This window comes from Callorhinus ursinus, unplaced genomic scaffold, assembly GCF_003265705.2.
Source record: "Callorhinus ursinus isolate GAN/ISIS: 27379988/994484 unplaced genomic scaffold, GSC_fseal_2.0 scaffold4, whole genome shotgun sequence".
Lineage (NCBI taxonomy): Eukaryota > Metazoa > Chordata > Mammalia > Carnivora > Otariidae > Callorhinus > Callorhinus ursinus.
The window spans coordinates 11729467-11754566 of NW_027397066.1; the positions used below are offsets into that span (position 1 = coordinate 11729467).

General features: G+C 37.1%; 2 protein-coding genes and 1 long non-coding RNA gene across 3 annotated transcripts in view; 1 reads left to right on the forward strand and 2 right to left on the reverse strand.

Moving 5' to 3' along the window:
- The window catches only part of CC2D2A (coiled-coil and C2 domain containing 2A), a 130425-nt gene extending 126763 nt beyond the window's left edge, over nt 1-3662 (forward strand). Inside the window, exons 35-37 of the mRNA XM_025887332.2 lie at nt 307-365; nt 1822-1999; nt 3415-3662. Of these exons, the coding sequence (XP_025743117.1) occupies nt 307-365; nt 1822-1999; nt 3415-3603 (426 nt within the window). The 3' untranslated portion in view covers nt 3604-3662. The remainder of the gene's footprint in view (nt 1-306; nt 366-1821; nt 2000-3414) is intronic.
- LOC141372572 (uncharacterized) overlaps nt 1-25100 on the reverse strand; it is a 120382-nt gene that overhangs the window by 8428 nt on the left and 86854 nt on the right. The gene's annotated exons all lie outside the window — the stretch shown is intronic.
- The window catches only part of FBXL5 (F-box and leucine rich repeat protein 5), a 45311-nt gene continuing 27037 nt past the window's right edge, over nt 6827-25100 (reverse strand). The window contains exons 10-11 of the mRNA XM_025887316.2: nt 14296-14444; nt 6827-7624 (exon numbers count right to left, since the gene is read on the reverse strand). Coding sequence (XP_025743101.1) covers nt 7548-7624; nt 14296-14444 — 226 coding nt within the window. The 3' untranslated portion in view covers nt 6827-7547. The remainder of the gene's footprint in view (nt 7625-14295; nt 14445-25100) is intronic.

Below are 25100 nucleotides of genomic sequence, written 5' to 3' on the forward strand. Positions count from 1 at the left end.
AAAAGTGCCTGGCACACAGTAGATACATGTTGAATCAAAGTGCTAAAAAACAAATTCAGGTCATAGCTGCTTCTATGATGACAGAGAAAGGAGATGAAATTAAGAACTACACAGCGCTATAATTTATTTGTGATATTGTACTTAACGTGGGTCATGGGTACATTGGTATCCATGATACTATCCTCTGTATCTGAAGGAATGTCTCAGATTTCATAATTTTTTTAAAAGATTTAGAAGAGAATGGATAGCTATCCAAATTAAGTGTAAGTGATTTCTAGAATTTCTGAACTATTTTCTCTTTTATAGCCAGAAGAAATGATTTACCAGCGGACAGACAAAGCGGCCGCAGCTGAGCTACAAGACAGGTCATATGATACCCATAAATCCACACACAGTCTGTCACTAGGAGTGTAATACCAAACTAAATTCTCAGCCTGGATCAATAATTTGAGCAATTAAACTTTAATTCATGTTTATAGACAGATACCAAATACAGATGTGATCTCTAAATCCCATAGCTCAAAGGGAGGCCTTCGCATCAGCATGGTATGGAACAAACACAAGTGACCTCCAGCAGTGATAGGTAGTTCTCCCAAAACGTCACCTCAGATGAGAGCTCAGCATCATGTTATTATGGGTCTTGTTCAGATGTATCATAATCCTCAGCTTAATTAAATATGCCTCTTTTGTCCCATTAGTGGCTTACTGAGCTTCAGCTAGTTTATAACCCTAACACATGGAGAAGCCTGGTAAGAGTCCCTATAATCATTATAACCCTGTAAAACAAAACTTTACTCTTCCAGTTTTGCAAATGTGGAAACCAAGGTTCAAAGGGGTCAACGTACTTGTTAAGTGTCAGAGGGGGTTCTGAGCCTGGTCAGATCTTTCTGATTTCAAAGTCTGTGTGCCGTTTCTACTGTATCAAGCTGTGTAAAGAGCAGTATGTCAAATACTCAAGAATAAATGTGACCCTTTCCAAGTTAGTATTATTACTAGAAGACTCCAATTTATTCTCAATTTCAAATTTTAAATAAAACCTTACTGGAGATCCCTACCTAGAACAACTAATTCCCCCAAAAGTCTGCTTCTGATAGTTTCAGGATACTATTAATTAGACCCACATTATTTATTTATCCAATATTGATGAAGTGCATGGCAATTCAACCATACTCTTGCTCAGACCATCTTGAAACCCCAAACAAAAATATGTATAATGTGCCAAATAAGAAGGGGATCCTGCAGCTAAGCAGTGGGGAGCTGGCTGGGTCCCCTAAATCTGTGCATTTGGTTAGGGATGCCCAAGAGGCTTTAGAAGTGACAGGGTTTCAACGCAAACCCCCGTTTTCCCTGCCACTGTCAAGTACTCATCCTACCTCAAACTGTCCCCACATAAGTAAAACTGGGACAATATCCCCCTCATAGTCACTGTTAGGATTAAGTAAAAATGAATAGAAAGCATTTTACACAGTACCTGGTAAATAAAGGCTCAATACATGTTAGCTATTTTCCTTTATTCTGTGTTTTCAACTTAATTTTTGATATCCTGCTTTGTAGTTAATATGATAGGTATTGGATCTACAGAATGTAAAGCTTAGTGATGATGGATATCCTAAGAACAGTCTTAAGGAAATTCAGAAAAATAATCTTCATTAACAGCAGTCAGAGCACAGGGTAAAGAATCAATATGCAGCATTAAAAGCCCTACAAATATTAAGGCTTTCAAGCATAAACTATGCCACCTGAATCCCCACTACATATAAACTGTATCTTTGTTTACAAAAGTCACCCCTGCAAAAAATAGAGCTTCTTTTTTATAAACAGGATTGAAAAAATACTAAAAGAAAAAATCATGGACTGGAGGCCACGCCATCTGACTAGATGGAACAGGTACTGTACCTCTGCTCTACGGCACTTCTTGCCTGTGTTAGAAAGAAATCGAGGAGAAGACGTAGAAGATGACCACAGAGCGGAGCTGCTCAAACAGCTGGGAGACTACCGAGTAAGTACAAATGGCTCTACACTGAGTCTGTGGATTTCATTTCAAAATGGAAATTCTGTGGTATTGGATTTTTAAAGAATCAAAGTAACTACTTTGCTCTCCACAGTACATAGGTGAAGCAGCAAGAGTAAAAGATGTAATTAAAGTTCAAATCTCAGTAATTAAGCTCTTATTAAACAGCAAAATACCTCTATAAACTGAAAATGCTATAAGCCTATGCAATGAAAAATACCTTTAATAAGATGCATTGCAAGAGTATTAAATACAATTAAAACATCTGGCTAAATCATATTAGACTCTAAAGGTGAAACCAACCACTCCTGATCAGTTCTAAGGAGACGATTTTATACTAATTGTTTTTCAGTGCTAAGAAAAATTCTCGTAAGTCCTCTCCACTGTCAGTAGTGCTGTATGGATAATAAAACCTAGAAAGCAGTCTCAAATTAAGACAGTAAGCCTTGTTGGCTAAACAGGGTGAAGTCAAGTTGGACATTTAATACTATTCACTGACTAAAACTAGGTTTTCAAGGGCACCTGGGTGGCTCAGTTGGTTGAGTCTAACTCTTAGTTTCAGCTCAGGTCTTGATCTCAGGGTCCTGAGATCGACCCCCCACGTTGGGCTCCGAGCTCAGTAGGGAGTCTGAAGATTCTCTCCCTTTGCTTCCCCCACTTGTTCTCTAAAATAAATGATCTTAAAAAACAAAAAAAAAACAAAAAAACTAGGTTTTCAGCTAGGATGTCAAGTAACAAAAAACTTAATTCAAACAGCCCTGAGCAATACAAAGAATTTATTGGTTTATGTGAGGGAAAGTCAGAGGTGAGTAGCTAGCAGAGCTGTACCACTCTTGTGTAGTCTTCCCACTGTGTGATGGCACTGTCCTCAGGCTCACTTTTTCATGGAACCAAATGGCTGGAACAGCTCCAGGAAGGACTCACATCTGCACACATACTGTCCAAAGCAGGAGAGCATATCTGTGTGCCGTCATTCCTAGCAAGTTTCCTGGGATTCACTTTGATCACATGCCCATCCCTATAGATCAGTCACTGTGGCCATGGGGATAGAATACATTGATTAGGATTAATCCAGATCCCTAGAATTACATGGGTTACTATGCAAACTAGGGACTATCAGGCAGAGGGAAGGGAATAGTGGAGGGCGGCTGGGTGCTAACAGCCGTCTTATACACCAAGTCAATATGCTAGCAACTGAACAGAAAAGACATTTGGCCCCTCTCCATTTTCTGTATTGCTAATACACAGCTGAAAAGAAAAGCAGAACTAAGTAAATGACTTCAAGATGCAGAAAGAAGACAAGAATATTAAGAACTGCATATGTTTAAATGTGGAGAAAAAAATACAATGAAATCCTCAGGCTTCACTACTGACTACAAATCTTGGTTTTTTTTTCCCTTCAGTTCTCTGGATTTCCCCTTCACATGCCCTATTCTGAACTGAAACCTTTAATTGAAGCAGTTTATAGCACCGGAGTACATAATATTGATGTTCCCAATGTTGAATTTGCCTTAGCTGTATATATCCACCCATACCCCAAAAATGTTTTGTCTGTTTGGATTTATGTTGCCTCCCTTATACGCAACAGGTAATTTTTTCATTGTATACTTTTTGTATCATGTAATAAATGTAATTAAGGTATGAGAATATTTTTGTGATACTGATCATATTAGAAGAAATTATTTGTAAATAATGAAATAAAATTATCATTATTTTCAAAATAAGTGTTACTTATTAGTCTGCCTTACCTCTTGCCACTCTGACCCCACATTTAGTCAAGGCTACCCAGAGTTCCTCCTCACACTAAGAGCTCCCTATCTCTATGCCTTTGTACTTACCTTCTGCTTAGAATGCCCTCCTTCTTTGTCCACCAGAATACCCATCATACTTTTAAGAACCAGCAAAATAACACAACTTCTCTGGGGGCAGGAACAACTTTGCGATTAACACCAAATACCTCATAAGACCTTATCCTATAGAAATACTGAGCAAACATGTACATGTACACAAATGTGCCCATACATACACACACATACTCCTATTGAAACAATATAGTATGGGGAGGGGGGAGTATGTTTAAACATTCACCAGAAGGGAAGTCGCTTAAAAAATTAAGCCATTGCTATGGACTAAATGTTTCTGTCTCCCACAAAATTCCTATCTTGAGACCCAAATCCCCTGTAATGATATTTGAAGATGGGTCCTTCGGGAGGCAATTAGGTTGTGAGAGTGGAGGCCCTGTGTTGGGATGAATGCCACTGTCAGAAGAGACAGGAGAGAGTTGGCTTCCTTTCTTTAGGCTATGTGTGGATGAGGAGATGGCCCTCTGCAAATCTGAAAGAGAGCCCTCACCAGAAACCACATCTGCCAGCACCTTATCCCTTGACTTCCCAGCCTCCAGATAGAGAAGAAATAAATGTTTGCTGTTTAAGTCACCCAGTGTATGGTATTCTGTTAGAGCAGCCTAAACAGACTAAGACAAACACCGGTAGTACTATACAAGCCATTTTAAAAGGCATTAAATGCATGCGCTGACATGGAAAGATGTACACAAAACAGAAATACATGAAGCAGGATTTCTTAACAGAAGCACTACTGACATTTTTGGGCCAAGTAATTTTTTTTTGGGGGGGGGGAGGGCTGACCTGTTCATTAGAGGATATTTGGCAGCATCCCTGACCTCTACCCACTAGATGTCAGTGACATCGTTTCCCTCTGCCAAAGTGTGATGACCAGAATGTTTCCAGACATTGTCTAATGTCCTCTATGGGATAAACTGACTCCAGCTGAGAACCAGTGATATAGCTGGAGTATGATCTCACTTAAAAAAAAAAAAAAAAAAACCAGAGGGACCAAATTAAGGAAAAAATTCACCTTTTACTTTATTCCCTTATGCCTTCCTCTATCAGATTATATTACAATTATGTGTTTGCATGCCTCTGATACCTCAACTATGAACTCTTCCAAGGAGACTTCAAGGACTGACATGTAACAGTCATTACCAGGCAATACCCCGTCATTACAAGGTATCCACGGACGAGTTCCTTAACCTCCCTGCTACTTATTTTCCCCATATATAGGATCAGAATGATCACATTACTTACTTCCTCTCACTGTTTAAACAAGTCAGTATATGTAAGTATAGGTACTTAGAACACTGCCCAGCGCTGAGCACCTGATGTCAGGCACCCCAAGGCAGTTCACAAAACTTGTATTTTATTCTAAGAATGAACAGTTCCAAAAATTCATTAAATCAATCACAAAACCCAAGATAAATTTAAACCAAGTATTTATAGTGTTTCATCAAATACTAACTATAACCCAAAGTTAATGTATAAAAATTAAATGTAAATTATGTTGTCAATCTCCCCATGCAACTGGAGAGTGGAAAAACAGTGAGTCTCCACAGGACGATGTGCTGACACACCCAAGTCCATGTTAGTTCAAGACTGCCAGGTCCTATTTAATGGTTTGCTAATATCAAGCAGCACAGGACAAAGCAAAAGGGAGGCACCTCAATCACCTGGTACCCCTGAGGATACCCTGCTCCAATTAGTTAACCTAAAAGAAAAACATTTACGTCAATTCCTGAAACATCATTGAATCATTATCAAAAATTTCTCCCCCAAAAATATTATACTGTTTTGTGACTACATGGAGGATAAACTTGAGTCCTCAACTTGATGAATCAGGGCCAGGCGTCCAGAGGAGTAATTTTACTTACGATTCACATAACTACAGATAAGATAAAAGTATGGGATTGGATGGACTCACTCCGGAAGAATTCTTCTAGTATGTTTTCTTAAAAATAGTCCCTGATGTGAACTTTCCAAATAAACTTTATTAAACACTTACAGAAATAAAAACACAGTAACTACAAGAAAATCAACCTTACAAAATAAAACTTCAGACCCCGTTTAAGTGCTAAGCTTAAATTTCCTTTCAAGTTCTCTAAGGGAATCAAGAAATCATTTCTTACTTTGTGCTTAAGCCAAACTTTGAAAGGACGCTCGGAGCCACAGTGCCGCAAAAGCCATAACTACTTACACCTAAGAGATACAAGTTCCCAAGGTAAGATGCTCTGCTCACACACCTGCCTTGTCCTACATGCAAGAAACATTTTGCACGTTCAATCATGACACGATGAGAGAACCCTGACAGGAGGCAACACTTCAGAGAGAGCCATTAAGAGAGGTGCCCCCACCCCAGACTTGGTCTCTCCTGCAGTGTTTAATTCAAATATTAGTGAGACTTAAGACAGGTGGATTCTCCCTGTTCATATTCTCATCAAATGAGTCTTCCTTCATCTTTAGACAGCTCTGTCTCAAACAAAGTTTTCTTAGCCTGAACTGAAATCTGCTTACCTGTACTTTGTCCCTTTCCTAACTCCTCCTATCCCTCAATAAAACAAACAAGAATACCTGGGACCACAAGTAACAAGACTGCAAGATTAACTCCTCTTCTACAGCCTTGCATGCATTTCCAGAAGTAGATGGCGTGCTGCCAACTCTTCTCTTCAGGGCATAAAATTATATATAGCATTACCTAAAACTGATCCAATATGTGCCTTTCTGAACGATAGGTTCCCCACTCCCACTGTCTCTTCACACAGCAATGAAGATAGGCATACACATTCAAATTCTGACTACTGCACAATTAATCTCAAAACAGACAATTCAGCTCAACAAAATTAGATATCTGTCTAAATTTCCAGGATCATGATTTCACGGGAGCTCAAAAGAAAATATTTAGTCCTATTTTACACTAACATAAACCTGAATTGAGATTTCTAATGAAATCAAAACACCAAAAAAATTATTTGGTAAAGTCCTCAAAGTAGATTTTATTGATACATTTGTTCAAATGATTGTGGAATTTTTAAAAATCCCTCCCAAATTTGACAATTTAGGGACAGTGGTAGGAACCAGGAGTATCTGAAGAAAGCAAATACAAATACATTGGTACTTTGCTAGCTCACTGAGCTAACACCAAGAAGCCAATTTATTCTATTATCCTAAAGAACCTTATATGTGGGTATGTTTGAATTGGCCCTCTGAGAATTGTTCAAACAAAGGAAACATTATGGAAAAAAGATTGGTTTTCAAAATGTGCAATCTTTGAAAATAAAACTTCAAAAATGTATGTTTGAAAAGATCTGCAAAGCTTGGTACAGTGTTTATATATAAAGAGAACCAATAACCCCATTGACTTTAAAACTCAAATTAATCTAAAAAATACTTTAAATGGCATGGCATTAGTGACATTCTTTTCAAAGCATTCCATTTAAAAGAAAACTAAAACTGTTCTCACCCTTATGAAAAGATCTAATCCCTTTCTAAAACAAAAAGATGATTTGCAAGAGAAACAACACTGTACAATTGACTGGTAAATTAAGATTTCTGAGGCTGTAAGAAATGGGGCCAAAACAAGTCACACTCAAAAAGGGATGGTTAACACAAGAAATGTGCTATAAGTAAAGTGCATGAAAGGAAGCCTGCTCAGCTAAATGAAGTAGACAAAGGTCAGGAGTCAAGGGTCATTCGCCAGAGCGGCAGCAGGCTCGAAAACCACACTGCAAATTCTGGCATCCGCTGGCAGTATCAGCATGAGGACCTGTGTAAAAACAGAAAAGTGTGAAAGGAGGAAATTTCTTAGAGATCACATGAAAAGAGCTAAGACATTTGACTTTTTTTTTTTACTAGCAATACATTTATAACATAAAAGTAAAATGTCCCAGTGAGTGTATAAAAAAATTAGACACAAATATAGCCAACAGCAGCTCTACTTTAACTGGTCCAAAAGCTAAATGAAACAAGAAAGGAAAGAAATAATTTTTTGGCAACAATCTTACAAAATAAAAAATCTAAGACCAAAAGATAACCCACAGAAGCAAGACTGTCGAGCTAACTTAACAACAGATTTCTTATACTCAGAACATCATTCCTAGAAATATAATTAAGACAAAAAGAGCCCCCTCCGTAGATCAGCTAAAGAACCCAGTATTGAGCAATTACAAAAACATTACAGTCGAAACTTAAATAAACTATATAGACATAGACTGAACATGTTTTCCATATCTTTATTTAACAGCTGCAGCCAAAATAAACGGCTAGGGTTAAGTGAAATTATCTTCCAGAATTAAGTATATAATGAATGATTAGCTAAATAAACATACCTAAGACATAATAAAAATTATGATTCATTTACAAAACAAGAATGCAACACTGTGGAGTAACTGACATTTTATCCCATTCACGTTATGCTACCCAGACACTACATACAAGATCCATTAGGAAACACAACTGAGAATTAGGAATATCAAAGAAGCGATATCATGGCACATAAGCAAACGTTAAGTTTTCTGAATGAATCACAGTTTTCATAAAGGCAGGCAAAGGTGCAAAAGAATGTTTTAACTATACCAAAGCCTTTCAGTGTGTCTGCACCATGAAGAAACAAAGAGCAGTTAATTCGTTCTCTATTCATCAAACAGAACCAAAATCCTTGCATGTGTGATATGTAAGGATCCCATACAAAAAGTACATGAAGTGTCATTTTATAGACTACGTCAAATGGATTATAACTGAAAAATCATAGTACTCTCATATCTAGTTTAACTCAGAAACTATTTTAAATAAACTTTGTTTTGTTTTTTAAAGTAGCAGTCCGCTGCAAAAGAAGGCATCTGTGCTAATACCAACATAAGGAAATGGCTACTTGCAATAAAACACACAAAACACTTATTTCCCAGAATCTTCCCTTGTATTCCTAAAATGGCACACACAAAACACTGTGTTTTGTGTGTGTGATTATATATCCTATATAATCACAGGATTAGGATATATAATCAATGAAGTATAATGTTCATGTATTTCAATGAAGAAATGATAATGTATCTTTAAGAAAAGAAACTAATGAACTTTACAAGCATATGTGGGACTGCAATAGGTTAGGACTTCATTTATTTTCAAAAATGTATGTTTAATTTTAAAATAGATGTGATGATGCCTGGGCTATGGGGAGCAGGCATGGGAGTGGGCAATGGAAGATGGGCCACGCTTTTATAACTGCCAAAGCAAATAATACATGAGGCTTCATTACATTATTCCATCTTTACATGTTTAAAATTTACATAACAAAAAGTTTAAAATATTTCAAATATAAAATTGGATTACCAAAAGCCCATTTTTATTTAATCAAAATTAAAACCTGTTCTATTTTAAAAATGAAAAGTTGAATGCCAAAAATTTTAAAAATTCACAAAGTAATTTCTTATTAATTTCCCTTAAAATAAGACTCAAGGTTAGTCATTTTAACCAAAATCAAAGTAAAATGTCCTACATATCATATTTATTAGAAATGTCCTGACAGGGGCACCTGGGTGGCTCAGTTGTTAATAACGCATCTGCCTTTGGCTCAGGTCATGGTCCCAGAGTCCTGGGATAGAGCCGTGCATCAGGCTCCCTGCGCAGTGGGGAGTATTCTTCTCCCTCTCCCTCTCCCACTCCCCCTGCTTGTGTTCCCTCTCTCGCTGTGTCTCTGTCAAATAAATAAAATCTTTAAAAACAAAACAAAACAAAAATGTCCTGATAAGGAACCCTGTAGTTTGAAACTCTTCCACTGTCAACCTTTGACCAGGTTTTCCTTCTGAACATATTTTCAGCTTTTTCCTTACACACTACTTAACCCTCCATGCCACCTCTTCTGAACTTGTCTTGCTGCACCCCTTAAACGCTGGTTCCTGCTCTGCCTGATGATCACCTAGTGCCTCTCTTCAAGACCCAATCCCCTGCCTTGCACACTGCCCTGTTGACACTCAGTCCCTGGGATGAAATGCTTGAACTGGTGGATTTTGCAAAAATCTATTTCTCAGCATGTAATCCTACTCCAATTTTTAAAAAGGGAGCAATAAGAGCAAAGAGACATGGAGACTTTAGACAATTTTCCAACTAAAACTCCCTTAAAATATTTTAAAATTTCTATAGTCCTGTTTTTTAAAAGGACAGAAAGGTAAAGAAGAAACTTTACACTGAAGTCAACAATGACCTGGGAAAAGTCCCAAGTGATGGCTGAAAGCAATGCAAGTGAAGTATGCTACTAGTTTTAAGGCAGGAAATATAAGGGAGCCTCAAAGGAGCCAACAGGATCAAGGAAGCTACTCTAGAGATTCCTATCTTTCCAAATATACACAGCTAGTCACCATCCTCCCCAAAAGACCGGCTCAGCAACCTCAGGTCCACCCTGGCCACTCTGGTCACTCTTTGATCTCAAAGTCTAAAGGATGGTAATAGGGATTACAGGGGAAGAAAAATGCAACAATAAAATTACGTGTCCCATATTAGGCTGAAAGTAACCCAATCCTGCGTATCTGTCAGCATCTCCTTATTAACATCACAAAACAAATTCCTCACTCACACTGATATAAAATGTGCCCCCTCCTCCAAATATGCACTAGAATGTCTGAGTTTTAAGCACAGAGTGAAAAGAGGGAATTTCAAATCAGAAAGTATGATCTATCTAGAGAAGCCTATGAGGACTTTAACAGTAACTATGATACTATCTTAAAACTACAATTCCATCCTAAGGTCAATTTACAGACCAGGTGTCTGAACCTAATAGTCATGAAAGAAGGAGATTTTATACTATTAAAGGCCAGGGGCAGAGCAAAAGTGAAGACAACCACTGTTTCTAACTTAGGTTAGTCTCATAATGTAGAAAACAGGAGAGAACAACAATTTCCAAAGCATGAAAATTGTAAGCAATGTGAACAGTTAAGACTCTTAAGCATCGTAGAAGGACTGTCCAGAAAAGGGAATAAATGGACAACAGAAAAGTGAGGCAGCATTAGACAGAAACACGACTAAGATAATCTCATATGTTATTTTGCCAAGTATCTGAAGCAGACAGCTGTGCTTCCATAGACACGGACAACTCAAAAGGCCATTCCCTTTAAATATTTGACTCATCACCAGCAAATGTCTATCTCAATACAGAACAGAAAATTCAAATGGTTGTAATATATGAGGGCTGAGGGCTAAATTACGCTAAAGAATAATAAAGAAAACAGGAAAACAAAATTGGGCATAATCGTTAAATAAAATTTTTAAATGCATGGTAAAGAAATAAATTTGTAAGAAAGCATTTTTTAAATATTAGATAAAAAGAGCTATAATGTTAACTATAGTTATTTTCCCAAATTTCTATTTTTGATTGATTTGTTTTTCCTGGATTTTAAGTATATTATTTATGCTGTATATCTGCACTTACCTTCACTTACCTTTAATTCCTCTTTAACTTAAATTAGAAACATAAGAGAGCAAATCATCTGAGACTGTGTCACCTCCAGAACTATGAGCTAATCTATCTTAATTCATAAATTATACAGACATTGAAATGCAAATCAGTACAAAAAGTTTATTTGCTATCATTGTTCAAGTGTTCTTCAGAGCTCCAAAACTATGCAATTCCATTTAACACTTCTTAAATGACAAAGAAGTTTTTTTAAATGTCATGGCAAAGAAGCCTTCTTTTATGTTTAAATCTTAACTTTATCAATCAAATCACAAATTTAAATGTGACGAGGAATCATTCAGAAGAACAAAACTGGCATTTTTTTTAATCAGTGCTTAGTACAGTATCTTGCTCACAGTAGATATTATTTGAATATCTGGTACTAAACTTATCTTCTCTACTACTGCTTAGGAAACAGGTCATTATGCTTTACTTATCATTCATTATTTAGTTAATGAATATTGTTTATCAGTATTTACTTCTTTTAGTTAGTAATCTAGTAGCTAACTATACTAAGCTTTTTTTTGACAAATACATTTTTAGTTAAAGTTTACCCAAATATTTAAAATATAGTTTGTCACCCATGCTCCCTATTATTCTAAGACCATGTATAAAACATATTAACTACTTTCAGAAAAAATAAAAATAAAAAGGGGGCCCCATAAGCAGTCATTAAATATTTATTGTACAAATTGAGCTGTAGTAAAAGATACTGGATCAGTGGCGTCATCTTGCAAAACTGGATACAATGTAACTTTATTCTAACACTTTCTAGGTTGTCCATATGTCCTTTTAAGGAAAAAGTGCCATCAGAGCATTGCTTTAAGAGCAATTGGCTGGAAGTCTGGAATATAATATGACAAGTCACCCTATAAACTTTAAAGGATTTCCATTTCCCCAAAATCATGTTTTAAGAAGCTGTAAAAGGAGACTTAAGAATGGATTATACAAGTGCTGTCAATTTCCTTTCAAATCTTTCAAAGTCAGATATCTTCATTAAAATTCATTCATTGAAAATTACCACTCATTTATCAAGAAAAAAATCACATTCAACAAAAGGAATGTAGCAGCTCCTTTGGAACACTTTAATATTTATATATTCAAAACCAGTTAAGATGAAACGAATTCTTACATCCTAACAAAATGCAAAAGATTAGGTATTTAACTTTATCCCATCACCTAAATTATTTCAAGTTTTCAAAATTACACAAGAAAACAAGTAGGCAGATCATAAAAATGAACTGAAATCCAATCTCCCCCACCCTGTAACATCTATATACCCAAAAACAAATCTAACAAATTCAGTTGTGATATTCCCACAAGCATAACCTATGCTGAAATCAACTGTAGACAATTCAAGTGCAACATACAAATAAGATGTTTTTCTTATAAAAATAACTGATTACTAGTTACTTTTCATAATATGTCCTAGAAGCCTTAGGAATTAGGAAGTACAACACTGCACCTACAATGACATAACTGTACATTAAAAAAAAAAAAATCTCCCATCGCAAATTTACTGCATCTACAAAAGCAGTAAATGGTTCATGGAAGCAATCAAACTTTGTTTTTGTACGCTTAGCAGGTTGCAACTAAAATGACACTCATTTCACCATTCCTGGATTATATGCTGAAGGCAAGAGAGCAAAGAAATGCTCCTACTTAGTGTTGCAACTTCAAGAACAAGGGAGGTCATCTCCTGCGTCACCGATGTGATGCCAGAAATAAAAGACGCTGCAATCTCCTGTCTCTTTATATGTATTTAAGGAAAACCTAATCTCCCAGAAATAGCAATTTGCTAACTTCTCTGCCTACAGGTATGTCATTAAAGAGACCATTCCTCCAGTCTTCCTGGTTCCTTTCAATTGTTCTCCCTGAGAGAAACTCAGGTGATCTTCTTGTCATCTTAAGATGACTTAGGCTCTCAAAGAAAACAGTATATGATATAAAAAGACAGGTCCATAGTAGAATCTGAACCATGTAAATGTTTCTCCAGTTATAAATACAAGGGACTGATTTACTTACTAATAACTGAGAAGCTTTTTGTGCTTCTAGAAACTTCAGTCTCTACCAGTGACTATCAAAAGCCCAAAAGGGTACTGAATGTACCTTGAAAAAAACATATGCAACAAGCCCACTGCAGGGTAGGGATAGGTTTAAGAAACAAAACAATCAATAAATATTTATCCAATGATTGTTATAAGTTCAGGAATCAATCTCCAAAATACTGTACGAATTTTAGTCATGTCTAAAGCATCTCAGCCTCTTCCCCAATACACACCCCCAACCCCCTCAATCTTCCATGAAACTGATTTGAAACCAGACCCAGGATCCCCAAGAAGTTCATATTACCAAAGTCCTCCCTTCTCAACTGCATTTTTTTTAAAGTTGTGTTACAAGAAAACTGAGTCATCATCCCTAAGAAACTGGTGTATCTACATCAGTACTGCTAAATTGTTAATGAATGCGATATCACTCTAGAAGAATTTCCCACAATTTTATAAGAATTTTAGTATTTCTAGGGGTGCCTGGGTGGCTCAGTTGTTAAGCAGCTGCCTTCGGCTCAGATCATGATCTCAGGGTCCTGGGATCAAGTCCCACATCAGGCTCCCTGCTCTCTCCCTCTGACCCTCCCCGCTGCTCCTTCTCTGTCTCTCTCAAACAAATAAATAAAATCTTAAAAAAAAAAAAAAGAATTTTAGTATTTTTACAACTTGTCATTTTAGAATTTATTAAACTATTACATATCTCAAAAATCTGGAAGAATATATATTTGAAATACCTATCTGAAAGAAAAACTTACCTTTATAGAAGCTAATTAATGAAAACATACATGATTTTTAAATTTTATCAAATGTAAAGAATCACCTCTGAAAGTAAAAAAGTTTGGTAATTAGCTAGACAATTAAATAGAAACCCTAAGAATCATGAGGACTGTCAAAAAAATTTTAAATCCATTCCTTCAAAGTTATCTCATTATTAAAAGGCATTACCGTTAATGTTGTCACAGTAGTAAAAGTATTCATCGTTTAGAGAAGGACATGCTGAAACCAAATCCTGTAGGCCTGCACCAGTTACAGTAAGACAACCAGAGAGATTAAGGTGCTCCAAATAAGGCAGCCCTCCTCCCAGAGTCAAAACCCTGTAAGAGAAGCAATCCAACAATTAGAATATATTAATCTATGAAAATTTATGTATTTCTAGGTCCCACTGGACCACTATTAACAAATCTTTCAATCTGGTAATGAGGAAATTCAAGAATTTCTATAAAACGTGATAACTCACCTCATCCTTAGGCAGCAATACATTTAACTGAGAAAAACTTCCTACAATTTTCCTAAGGACATTCAATAAACAAGTCTATGAAATTTCCCTTTGTAAGAAATTACAGCAACTCAATCCTTAGAATCTTGGAATTGTAATCATTCTCCTACAGGTTGTCTAAGTGAAAATTATCAAGAAAACTACTGACTAGTTTTGTCAGTTCCTCAGTTACAGTTAGCATATGATCCAACATATCCTCTCCTAGGTGTACACCCAAGAGAACTGAAAACATATGTTCACATGATAACTTGCAAACAAATATTCACTGCAGCTTCATTCATAATAGCCAAAAGTAGAAACAACCCAAATTTCAATTAATTAAAATGAGTGGATAAATAAGCATTAAACAGCCATAAAGTACTGACAAAGGCTACCACAAGGATTAACCTTGAAAACATATGCTAAGTGAAAAAAGCCAGACACAAAAGGCCACATATTGTATGATTCTATTTAGATGAAATATCCAAAATAGGCAGACTAGGCACAGAGACAGAAAGTAGACTGGTAGTTGCCAGGGGCTGGGGGCAAAGAGGAATGAGGAGTAACTGCTAAAGAGTGGAGGGTTTCCTTATGGTATGATGAAAATGTTTCTGAATCAGTGGTGATGCTTGCCAACCTTGTAAATCTACTGAAACCACTGATTTGTATACTTCAAAAGGATGAACTTAATGGTAAGTGAATTACGTGTAAGTAAAAAATGAAAACCTAATGGTATATCCTAGAAGAATAAAAACAATATAAATAGATAAAATGAGAAGTTAGCTAAAATGACAATGGCAGAGCTGAAAAATATCAAGAACAAAATTAAGAACATCAATTTTCTATACAATATTTAAAGCAGTATTACAACAGCAAAACTGAAAACTGGAACAGTCTATCTTAAAAGGGACGTCAAGAGACTAACAATACAGTAAGTTTAGTTAAAAAAAATTAACATGATTGTACAGGTACGTGAAAATTAGGAAGTTAAGTAAAAGTATATAAATTACTGATATCTAAAAACTATGGAAATATGGGGCACCTGAGTGGCTCAGTCGTTAAGTGTCTGCCTTCAGCTCAGGTCATGGTCCCAGGATCCTGGGATCAAGCCCCGCATCGGGCTCCCTGCTCCACGGGAAGCCTGCTTCTCCCTCTCCCACTCCCCCTGCCTGTGTTCCCTCTCTCACCGTGTCTCTGTCAAACAAATAAAAAATCTTTAAAGATAAATAAATAAATAAGTAAGTAAGTAAATAAATAAATAAATAAATAAATACAAACTATGGAAATATTTATATAATCCGTAAAGGACTGCTGACTAGCAAAGACTCGGATGGGACATTTTAAAGTTTTCTAACTACATGTTTAAAAGAGAAACTGATCTATTAAAAACAACTTATCAGGGCATGTGGGTAGCTCAGTCGGTTGAATGTCTGACTCCTGATTTTGGCTCAAGTCATTATCTCAGGGTCGTGGGATCATACCCCACATTGGGCTCCAGGCTCAGCAGGGAGTCTGCTTGGGATTCTCTCTCTCCCTCTCCCTCTGCCCCTCCCCCCTTCTTGTGCTTGCTTTCTCCCCTCTAATAAATAATTTTTAAAAAAACAATCAAAACCCCAAGTCCCAAGGGAGATTTAAATGCATACTTTCCCTTACATTTGGCTGAAAAAAAAATTATTTAAACTGATTTTTTTTTTTAAATCATAAATTTCCTTGTCCATCCCTTCAGATTTCAAATTAACAACAGTGGCAGTTCAGGACCTCCCCCAGTGCCTTGACTGAGCCACAGCAGTTAGAGACAGTGGTCTTTAAAGAAGACAGTACAAGGTTTAAAGTTAATTCTTTTTTTCCTATAAAGCTGAATAGCTCATAATAAGAAATAAAACAGCCTTTAAAAAGTGGTCTGGGGCACCTGGGTGGCTCAGTTGGTTAAGCCTCGGACTCTTGATCTCAGCTCAGGTCTTAATCTCAGGGCCATGAGTTCAAGACCCTCACTGGGCTCCACCATGGACATGGAGTCTACTTAAAAAAAAAAAAAAAAAAGTGGTCTTGGGCACCTGAGTGGCTCAGTCAGTTGAGTGGACTCTTGATTTCAGCTCAGGTCATGATCTCAGCATCATGAAATCGAGCCCAGCACCAGGCTCCATGCTTAGTATGGTGTCTGCTTGAGATTCTCTTCTCTCTCTCTCTCTCCCTGCTCCTCTCCCCACTCAAGTGCACATACTCTGTCTCTCTAAATAAATAAAATCTTTTTTTTTAAAGATTTATCTATTCACTTTGAGAGACAGAGAGTGTGGGAATAGGGTGGGAGTGGGGGAGGTGCAAAGGTAAGGAAACTCTCAAGTAGACTCCCAGATGAGTGCAGAGCCTTATCTCATGACCCTGAGATTGTGACCTGAGCCAAAATTCAAGAGTTGGACGCTCAACCGACTGAGCCACCCGGGCGCCCCTAAATAAATAAAATCTTAAAGAAAAAAAAAAGTGGTCTGAAAGATCTCAGAAGCTAACTTCAATACAGAGACTGTTCCATTTCCTAAAATTTAAGAATTTTCAGCACACTGAGGACAGACTGACTGCATGGAATATAAAACTTCTTTTCACAGTGTACTTGAAGAAACCACTTGTGCAGTCACTGACCTCAATGAGCTTAATGGGAAATCAAACAAGTCAAAAATAAATATGCAATTATAATACCATACGATGGTCTCCTGGGAACATACAGAAGGGTATTGATGGGGGAGAGAAGGGGAGTCCAAAAAGGTTTCCTCTAAGAAGAGGTTTTTTTTTTTTTTTTTTTTTTAAGATTTCTTACTTACTTGACACAGAGAGCGAGAGAGAGCACAAGCAGCAGGAGCAACAGGAAGAGGGAGAGGGAGAAGCAGGCTCCCCACGGAGCAGGGAGCCTGATGCGGGGCTCAATCCCAGGACCCTGGGATCATGACCTGAGCTGAAGGCAGACGCTTAACTGACTGAGACACCCAGGGGCCCCAAGAAGGGACATTTAAACTGTGGCAGAAACGAACAGAGGTTAGCCAATAAATGTATGTTACAGACAGTGCAAATACAGATGCCTAAAGATGAGAAATATGGCACCTTGAAGGAAGAGAAAATAGTTGAGTATGGCTAGAGAAAGGATGGCTCTGTGGGTGGGTGTGTGTTTGTGACATTTATCTGTTTATTGCCTTTTTTTTGGCAGGGGTGAGAATGTGACCAGGTAAAAATTTAGAGATTTAAGAAGATAACAAGATATATAAAGATATATATATATATATAAACTACAGAAGTAAGCAAGGGCCAAGAATTCGGACCTAACCAAAGTGCAACAAAACTCACTGAAAGGTTTAGATAGAAGAGTAATAACAAGTAAAAAAAATGCATTCTAGGAAGATCACTCTAATCTACCTTTTATCACCAATGCCCAAGTATGTCAGGCACAAGCCTAAACAGTAAAATGCAAGATTAGTAAAATACAGGTTCTGCCCTCAACTAGGGAAAGAAACATTAAACAAAGTATTGACATGCAATAAGAAAAAAAAGTTACAGAAATATATACAAGTTATAGAAATATTACAGAGCAGATTCAAAAGTAGTAATCTTTAAAGAAAAAGAACAAAATCCAGAATTCAACAATGTATAATTCACACTATCTGGTATCAAATGAAATACTAGACATTCAAAGAATCAGGAAAAAATCAATCAACAGAAACAGACCAATAAATGACAATGATGGGATTAGTAAACAATGACTTTAAAAAAATGCATACAAACCCTGGAACAAACACTAAAATGAGGTACTAGCCAACAGAAGAAATAAAACAAGATGCTAAAAAGTACTTAAAAAATCCAAAACAAGCAGGAAAAGACAAAATGAAGAAAAGATAAAACAAAAGGAAAACAAACAGCAAGATGATAGGCATAAAAATAACCGTATCAATAATTATGTTAAATGTAAATAGCCCAAATAGATCAATTAAATGACAGGAAATATCTGACTGAATTTTAAAAAGTAAGACCTAACAATATATGTTGTCTGCAAAAAATTAAAAGAGCAGTTGCCTTGGGCTCAAGAAGAGAAACAGTAGGGGCACCTGGGTGGCTCAGTCATTAAGCATCTGCCTTAGGCTCAGGTCATGATCCCAGGGTCCTGGGATAGAGCCCCTCATCGGGCTCCCTGCTCAGCGGTAAGCCTGCTTCTCCCTCCCCCACTCCCCCTGCTTGTGTTCCCTCTCTCTCTGTGTCTTTGTCTGTCAGATAAATAAATAAAATCTTTAAAAAAAAAAAAAAAAAGAGGAGGAGGAGAAACAGTAGTGTATAACAAAACAATAATGGCAATGTGAGGGGGCCAAAGAAGGTTGGGAATTTAATTAAGAGGCTACTTTTAATCAGTTAACAGCCAAGATTTATTTCATTCCTAGAAAAACTGAAAATGTTGCATTAAGACTATACACATAACACTATCTGTTCCCTATGGCTTCAATCTACTTTAAAATATTGATTTTCGGGGCACCTGCGTGGCTCAGTGGGTTAAGCATTTGCCTTGAGTTCAGGTCATGATCCCAGGGTCCTGGGATCAAGTCCCTCATCATGCTCCCTGTTCAGTGGAGCGTCTATTTCTCCCTCTCCCTCTGCCTCTCCCCCGCTGCTTGTGCTCCCTCTCTCACCCTTTCTCTCTCTCAAATAAAAATCTTAAAAAAAAAAAAATCTTGATTTTCAATCTACGTTTTTATAGTCAATGCTCTTGTAACAAGCCCCATATAACCAATGTGCCAAAACTCATGCTACCCCGCCATCCCTAAATAGAACATAATGACTAATGCAGGACTGAAAGCTCCCAATTAGCACCTCTATTCCCATATACTAAGTTGTACGCATATGTGAGTTTTATTTGTTCTCACACCTAATGACACCAGTTGTAGTTACTGTTGTGATTAACTGAAATAATTTTTATTACTATTATTTTTTAAGTAGGCTCCACACACAGTCTGGAGCCCAATGCAGGGCTTGAACTCACAACCCTCAGATCTAGACCTGAGCTGAGATCAAGGGTCCGATGCCTAACCAACTGAGCCACGCAGGTGCCAAAAACTGAAATAATTTTTAAACCAACATAATAAATACAAAAAGGCAGTAACCTCTTCGACATCGGCCACAACAACTTCTTTCAAGACACGTCTCCAAAGGCAAGGGAAACAAAAGTGAAAGTAAACTTTTAGGACTTCATCAAGATAAAAAGCTTCTGCACAGCAAAAGGAAATAGTCAACAAAACAAAGAGGAAACCTACAGAATGGGAGAAGATATTTGCAAATGACATATCAGATAAAGGGCTGGTTCCAAAATCTATAAAGAACTTCTCAAACTCAACACCCAAAAAGCAAATAATCAAGTCAAAAAATGGGCAGAAGACATGAACAGACACTTCTCAAAAGAAGACATACAAATGACTAACAGACACATGAAAAAATGTTCATCATCTTTAGCCATCAGGGAAATTCAAATCAAAACCACATTGAGATACCACACTGAGATACCACCTTACACCAGTTAGAATGGCAAAAACTGACAAGGCAAGAAATAACAAACGTTGGAGAGGCTGTGGAGAAAGGAGAACCCTCTTACACTGTTGGTGGGAATGTATGCTGGTACAGCCACTTTGGAAAACAGTGTGGAGATGCCTCAAAAAATTAAAAATAGAGCTACCCTATGACCCAGCAACTGCACTACTGGGTATTTACCCCAAAGACACAGATGTAGTGAAAAGAAGGGCCATATGCACCCCAATGTTCATAGCAGCAATGTCTACAATAGCCAAACTGTGGAAAGAGCCGAGATGCCCTTCAACAAATGAATGGATAAAGAAGATGTGGTCCATATATACAATGGAGTATTACTCAGCCATCAGAAAGGGTGAATACCCAACTTTTATGTCAACATAGATGGGACTGGAGGAGATTACTCTAAGTGAAGTGAGTCAAGCAGAGAAGTCAATTATCATATGGTTTCACTTATTTGTGGAACATAAAGAATAGCATGGAGGACATTAGGAGAAGGAAGAGAAAAATGAAGGGGGGCGGAAATCGGAAAGGGAGACAAACCATGAGAGACTATGGACTCAGAGAAACAAACTGAGGGTTTTAGAGGGGAGTGGGGTGGGGGGATGGGTTAGCCCAGTAAGGGGTATTAAGGAGGGCACGTACTGCATGGAGCCCTGGGTGTTATCTACAAACAGTGAATCGTAGAACACTACATCAAAAACTAATGATGGGGCGCCTGGGTGGCTCAGATGGTTAGATCCCTAGCAATTAGAACATATAGTAGGTGCTCAATAAGTATGTAAATGATTTAGAAAGATTCCTTCAGGAAACCTGACTAAAAAGGTCATTTGCACTCAGACTGGAGACTTTTTCAGTCAGCCAGCAGTCCAAATGATATCAGATAGGATAGTTCCTGTGTGGTTCCCCATCATCAAAATTAATTCTTCCTTAAATTCAAACTCAGTCAGGGGCACCTAGGTGGTGCAGGTGGTTAAGCATTTGACTCTTGGTTTTGGCTCAGGTCATGATCTCAAGGTCGTGAGATCAAGCCCCACATGGGGCTCCATGCTAAGTGAGTGCAGTCTGCTTAAGACTCTCTCTCCCTCGGGCGCCTGGGTGGCTCAGTTGGTTAAGCCACTGCCTTCGGCTCAGGTCATGATCCTGGAGTCCCGGGATCAAGTCCCGCATTGGGCTCCCTGCTCGGCAGGGAGTCTGCTTCTCCCTCTGATCTCTCAAATAAATAAAATCTTTAAAAAAAAAAAAAAAAAAGACTCTCTCTCCCTCTCCCTCTGCCCCACCCCCACCATGTGCTCGCTCTCTCTCTCTCTAAAATAAATAAATCTTTAAAAACAATTCAAACTCAAGTGTTTATTTCAAGGATATCTCATATACAAACTCTTCACCACTAGTTGCAAAACCATAAGGCAGAACTGTAACTTATTTCCATTGCCAATAGCAGTAAATTTTTTACTTATTTCTAAGGTTAATATCAAAATTAGTAAGTGCTAAAATCATACTGTGAAATAACAACTAAAAATCACTTTCATGCTTTTTTTCAAATTTCACTTAGGAATTCACTTCCTGCCTTAAAGGAAAGTGGGGAAGGAAACTTGTATTCAAATAAAGCCCTATAATTCTGCTTTTTTTGCATTTTTTATTTAAATTCAATTAATTAACATATGATATATTATTAGTTTCAGATGTAGAGTTCAGTAATTAATCAGTCTTATATAATACCCAGTGCTCATTATATATCATGTGCCCTCCTTAATGTCCATCATCCAGTTCCCCAACCCCACAACGCATCCCCTCTATAATTCTTTTAGATGAAATATGACCCCCTCCTAGCATTTTCCAAACCTTACTAAGAAGTTTCTAAATCCTTTTTCACTAAAAGCAAATAGAAGATACCTCTTAATTATATTAATCAAAATTCTGACTCCCTTTGAAATCGATTTTTAATTATACAGAATTTTTAATAAATTCTGGCTTATTTAAAAATATCCCAACAAGGGGCACCTGGGTGGCTCAGTTGGTTAAGCGGCTGCCTTCAGCTCAGGTCATGATCCCAGGGTCCTGGGATCGAGCCCCATATCGGGCTCCCTGCTCCGCGGGAAGCCTGCTTCTCCCTCTCCCACTCCCCCTGCTTGTGTTCTTTCTCTAGCTGTCTCTCTCTGTCAGTTAAATAAATAAATAAAATCTTTAAAAAAAAAAAAAAACCAACAAAACTAAGAAAACATAGGAAAACTGCCAGTTGCTCAGATATCACTGCAGCTCTGAAATGTTACAAAAGGTTGTATGTGTTATTTCATTCTTTGAACAATAAAACTGGACATATTGAAAATGCAACTGGGGGCACGTGGGTAGCTCAGTTGGTTGAGTGCCTGACTCGACTTCAGCTCAGGTCTTGAATCTCAGGGTACTGAGTTTGGGCCCTACACGCTGGACTTCAGGATGGGTGTGGAGCCTACTTAAAAAACAATAAAAGTGGCAGCAGCTCTTTCTGCTCATGGGTCCTATCCCCGTGCTTTAATAAAATCACCTTTTTGTACCCCCTCCCCAAAAAAACCCACCACAACATTAAAAGTAAAAAAAAAATTTTAACTTAAAAAAATAAAAAATTAAAAAAAAAAAAGAAAATGCAACTGAGGGGCGCCTGGCTGACTCAGTCAGAAGAGCATGCAAGTCTTGATCTCAGGGTTGTGAGTATGAACCTCACACCGGGTGTAGAGATTACTTAAAATAAAACTGAAAAAAAAAAGAAAAAAAATGCAACTGAATGGAGCCACAGATAAGTTTTAATAAGGTATAGTGGTAATGAAAAAGATAATGGTATTGGAAAATGAATAGGTTTTAAACTGAACCAAAAATTCCTTTTACTTTAAAACCAATTTACATTCAAAAACAACTTAAACCATATCAGGAATATAATATAAAAATATAATTAAAAAGTTTAAAAAGGAATGAGAATATGGTTGTCTTTTACTTTCTATTGCTTTAACTACAATCTATACACCTTAGTTTGAGCAAAAAGAAAATTAAGGGAATGATGCACAGCAGCCAAACCACAGCAACAGCAGTTACCTCAGGGGAAAACATTCTTGTACACGACTTCTGAAAGATTTTTGTAATAATTTCATATTAAGTATCTTTTATAATGGCAGGGAAGTATTAGGTTTTGTGCTGGATAAATTCTTCATTATAATACATCTGACATTCGATTATTAAAGAAGTCTGGTAATACTCAAATCTACAGTTGACCCTTGAACAATTCAGAGGTAAACACATCAACAATTCCCACCTCACGCAAGAGAAAATCTGAGTGTAACTTCTGACTCCCAAACACTTAACTACTAGTAGCCTACTACTGACTGGAAGCCTTACCCATAACATAAACAGTCAATTAACACATATTTTGTATGTTATGTATATTATATACTGTCTTCTTACAATATAAATATGTAATCAATTTCCAAAGGCTCATGTCAAAGGTAACTAACAATCATTACACAGCTGCTACTACTTATTGAAAATCTACTATGTGTCATCTATTCATTTTATATAAGGCTCAGGTTAAGTATTTTAGATAGACAGTTATGTAGAAAAAGAAAACAGTATCAACCTACACCAAGTCTGTCTGGCCCGAAAGTGAGTGAACCACGGTATTTTCTCCAACATTGTGCATAAGAACACATAACCTAAGAGAGCTCCAAGTGGGTCCTATAAAACATGAACTAGAATCTAGCTGCTGAGAAGAGCTACCTCTCTGGGCTAATGAATGTTTCACCTCCACCCTTCCTTGCTCTAGGAAGAAAGAGATCAATTAATCTACTAAAGATTTTTTTTTTATTCTTATTTATTTATTCATGAGAGACACAGAGAGAGAGAGAGAGAGAGGCAGAGGAGAAGCAGGCTCCCAAGGAGCAGGGAGCCCGATGCGGGACTCGATCCCAGGACTCTGAGATCATGACCTGAGCCGAAGGCAGACGCTTAACCATCTGAGCCACCCAGGTGCCCTCTACTAAAGATTTTAATGACAAAAAAAACCAGAAAGTAAAATACAGAATTTCTCCCATGTAGTCTCTTTATAACTTAAAAAGACAGTACAAGTAGATCATGCTCAAAGACCAAAAACTCTAAACTCTGGCTATTCAATTCCAATACAACTCAACAGTGCTTTTTGTAAAAACTTAAGGCTATATAATGGCACTAAATCACTTCCACAGACATTCTACAGTTTCCAAAAATCCCCAATATAAAGCCATGACTCATTTAAGTTAAAGAAAATCCTAAATGATGAAATAAATGTAATTCTGCACCCCTTTAGTAGGTCAAATTCTAGTATTAATGCCAATAAATTAGTATAGAATTATTTTCTTTCCAAAAACCTTTACAAAGATCCCTTTTTCCGCTAACTTTCCTATAAATTTAAAATAGGATCTTATTTATAGAAGTTTTAACTGCAAACATTTTTGTAAATTACTAAACCATGTGGGGTACATCTGAAATACGTATATTTTTAAGGACCTCGCTTTTTAAAGAAAGAATACAGAAAGCTACTAAAAAAATACTATTTTTCTGCTTTTCTGCCTTCCACTTATGTATCACCAACCTACTTTTATAAATCTGTATCCTACTATCGCCCAGTACATATCCTTCACTACAACCAAACTGGAATACCAAGTCTCTAGACATTCCCTGTTGAGTCCAACTTAATCTGCTAAAGATCATACCTCCGAGAAGAGTATTAGGCTTTATGTTGGATGAATTTTCATTAACATATCTAGCACCCCATTATTAAAGAACCTTAATAAAATTCAAGGCTCTTACAGGGTAAAAGAGAAAACACATAAACAATTTCCAAAAGTTCCTATCAAATGAAATAATTATTGCACATTATTAATGCTGAGAACAGCCATAACAACAAAATAACAAAAGCAACTACAACAGCACTTTACTACTGCGT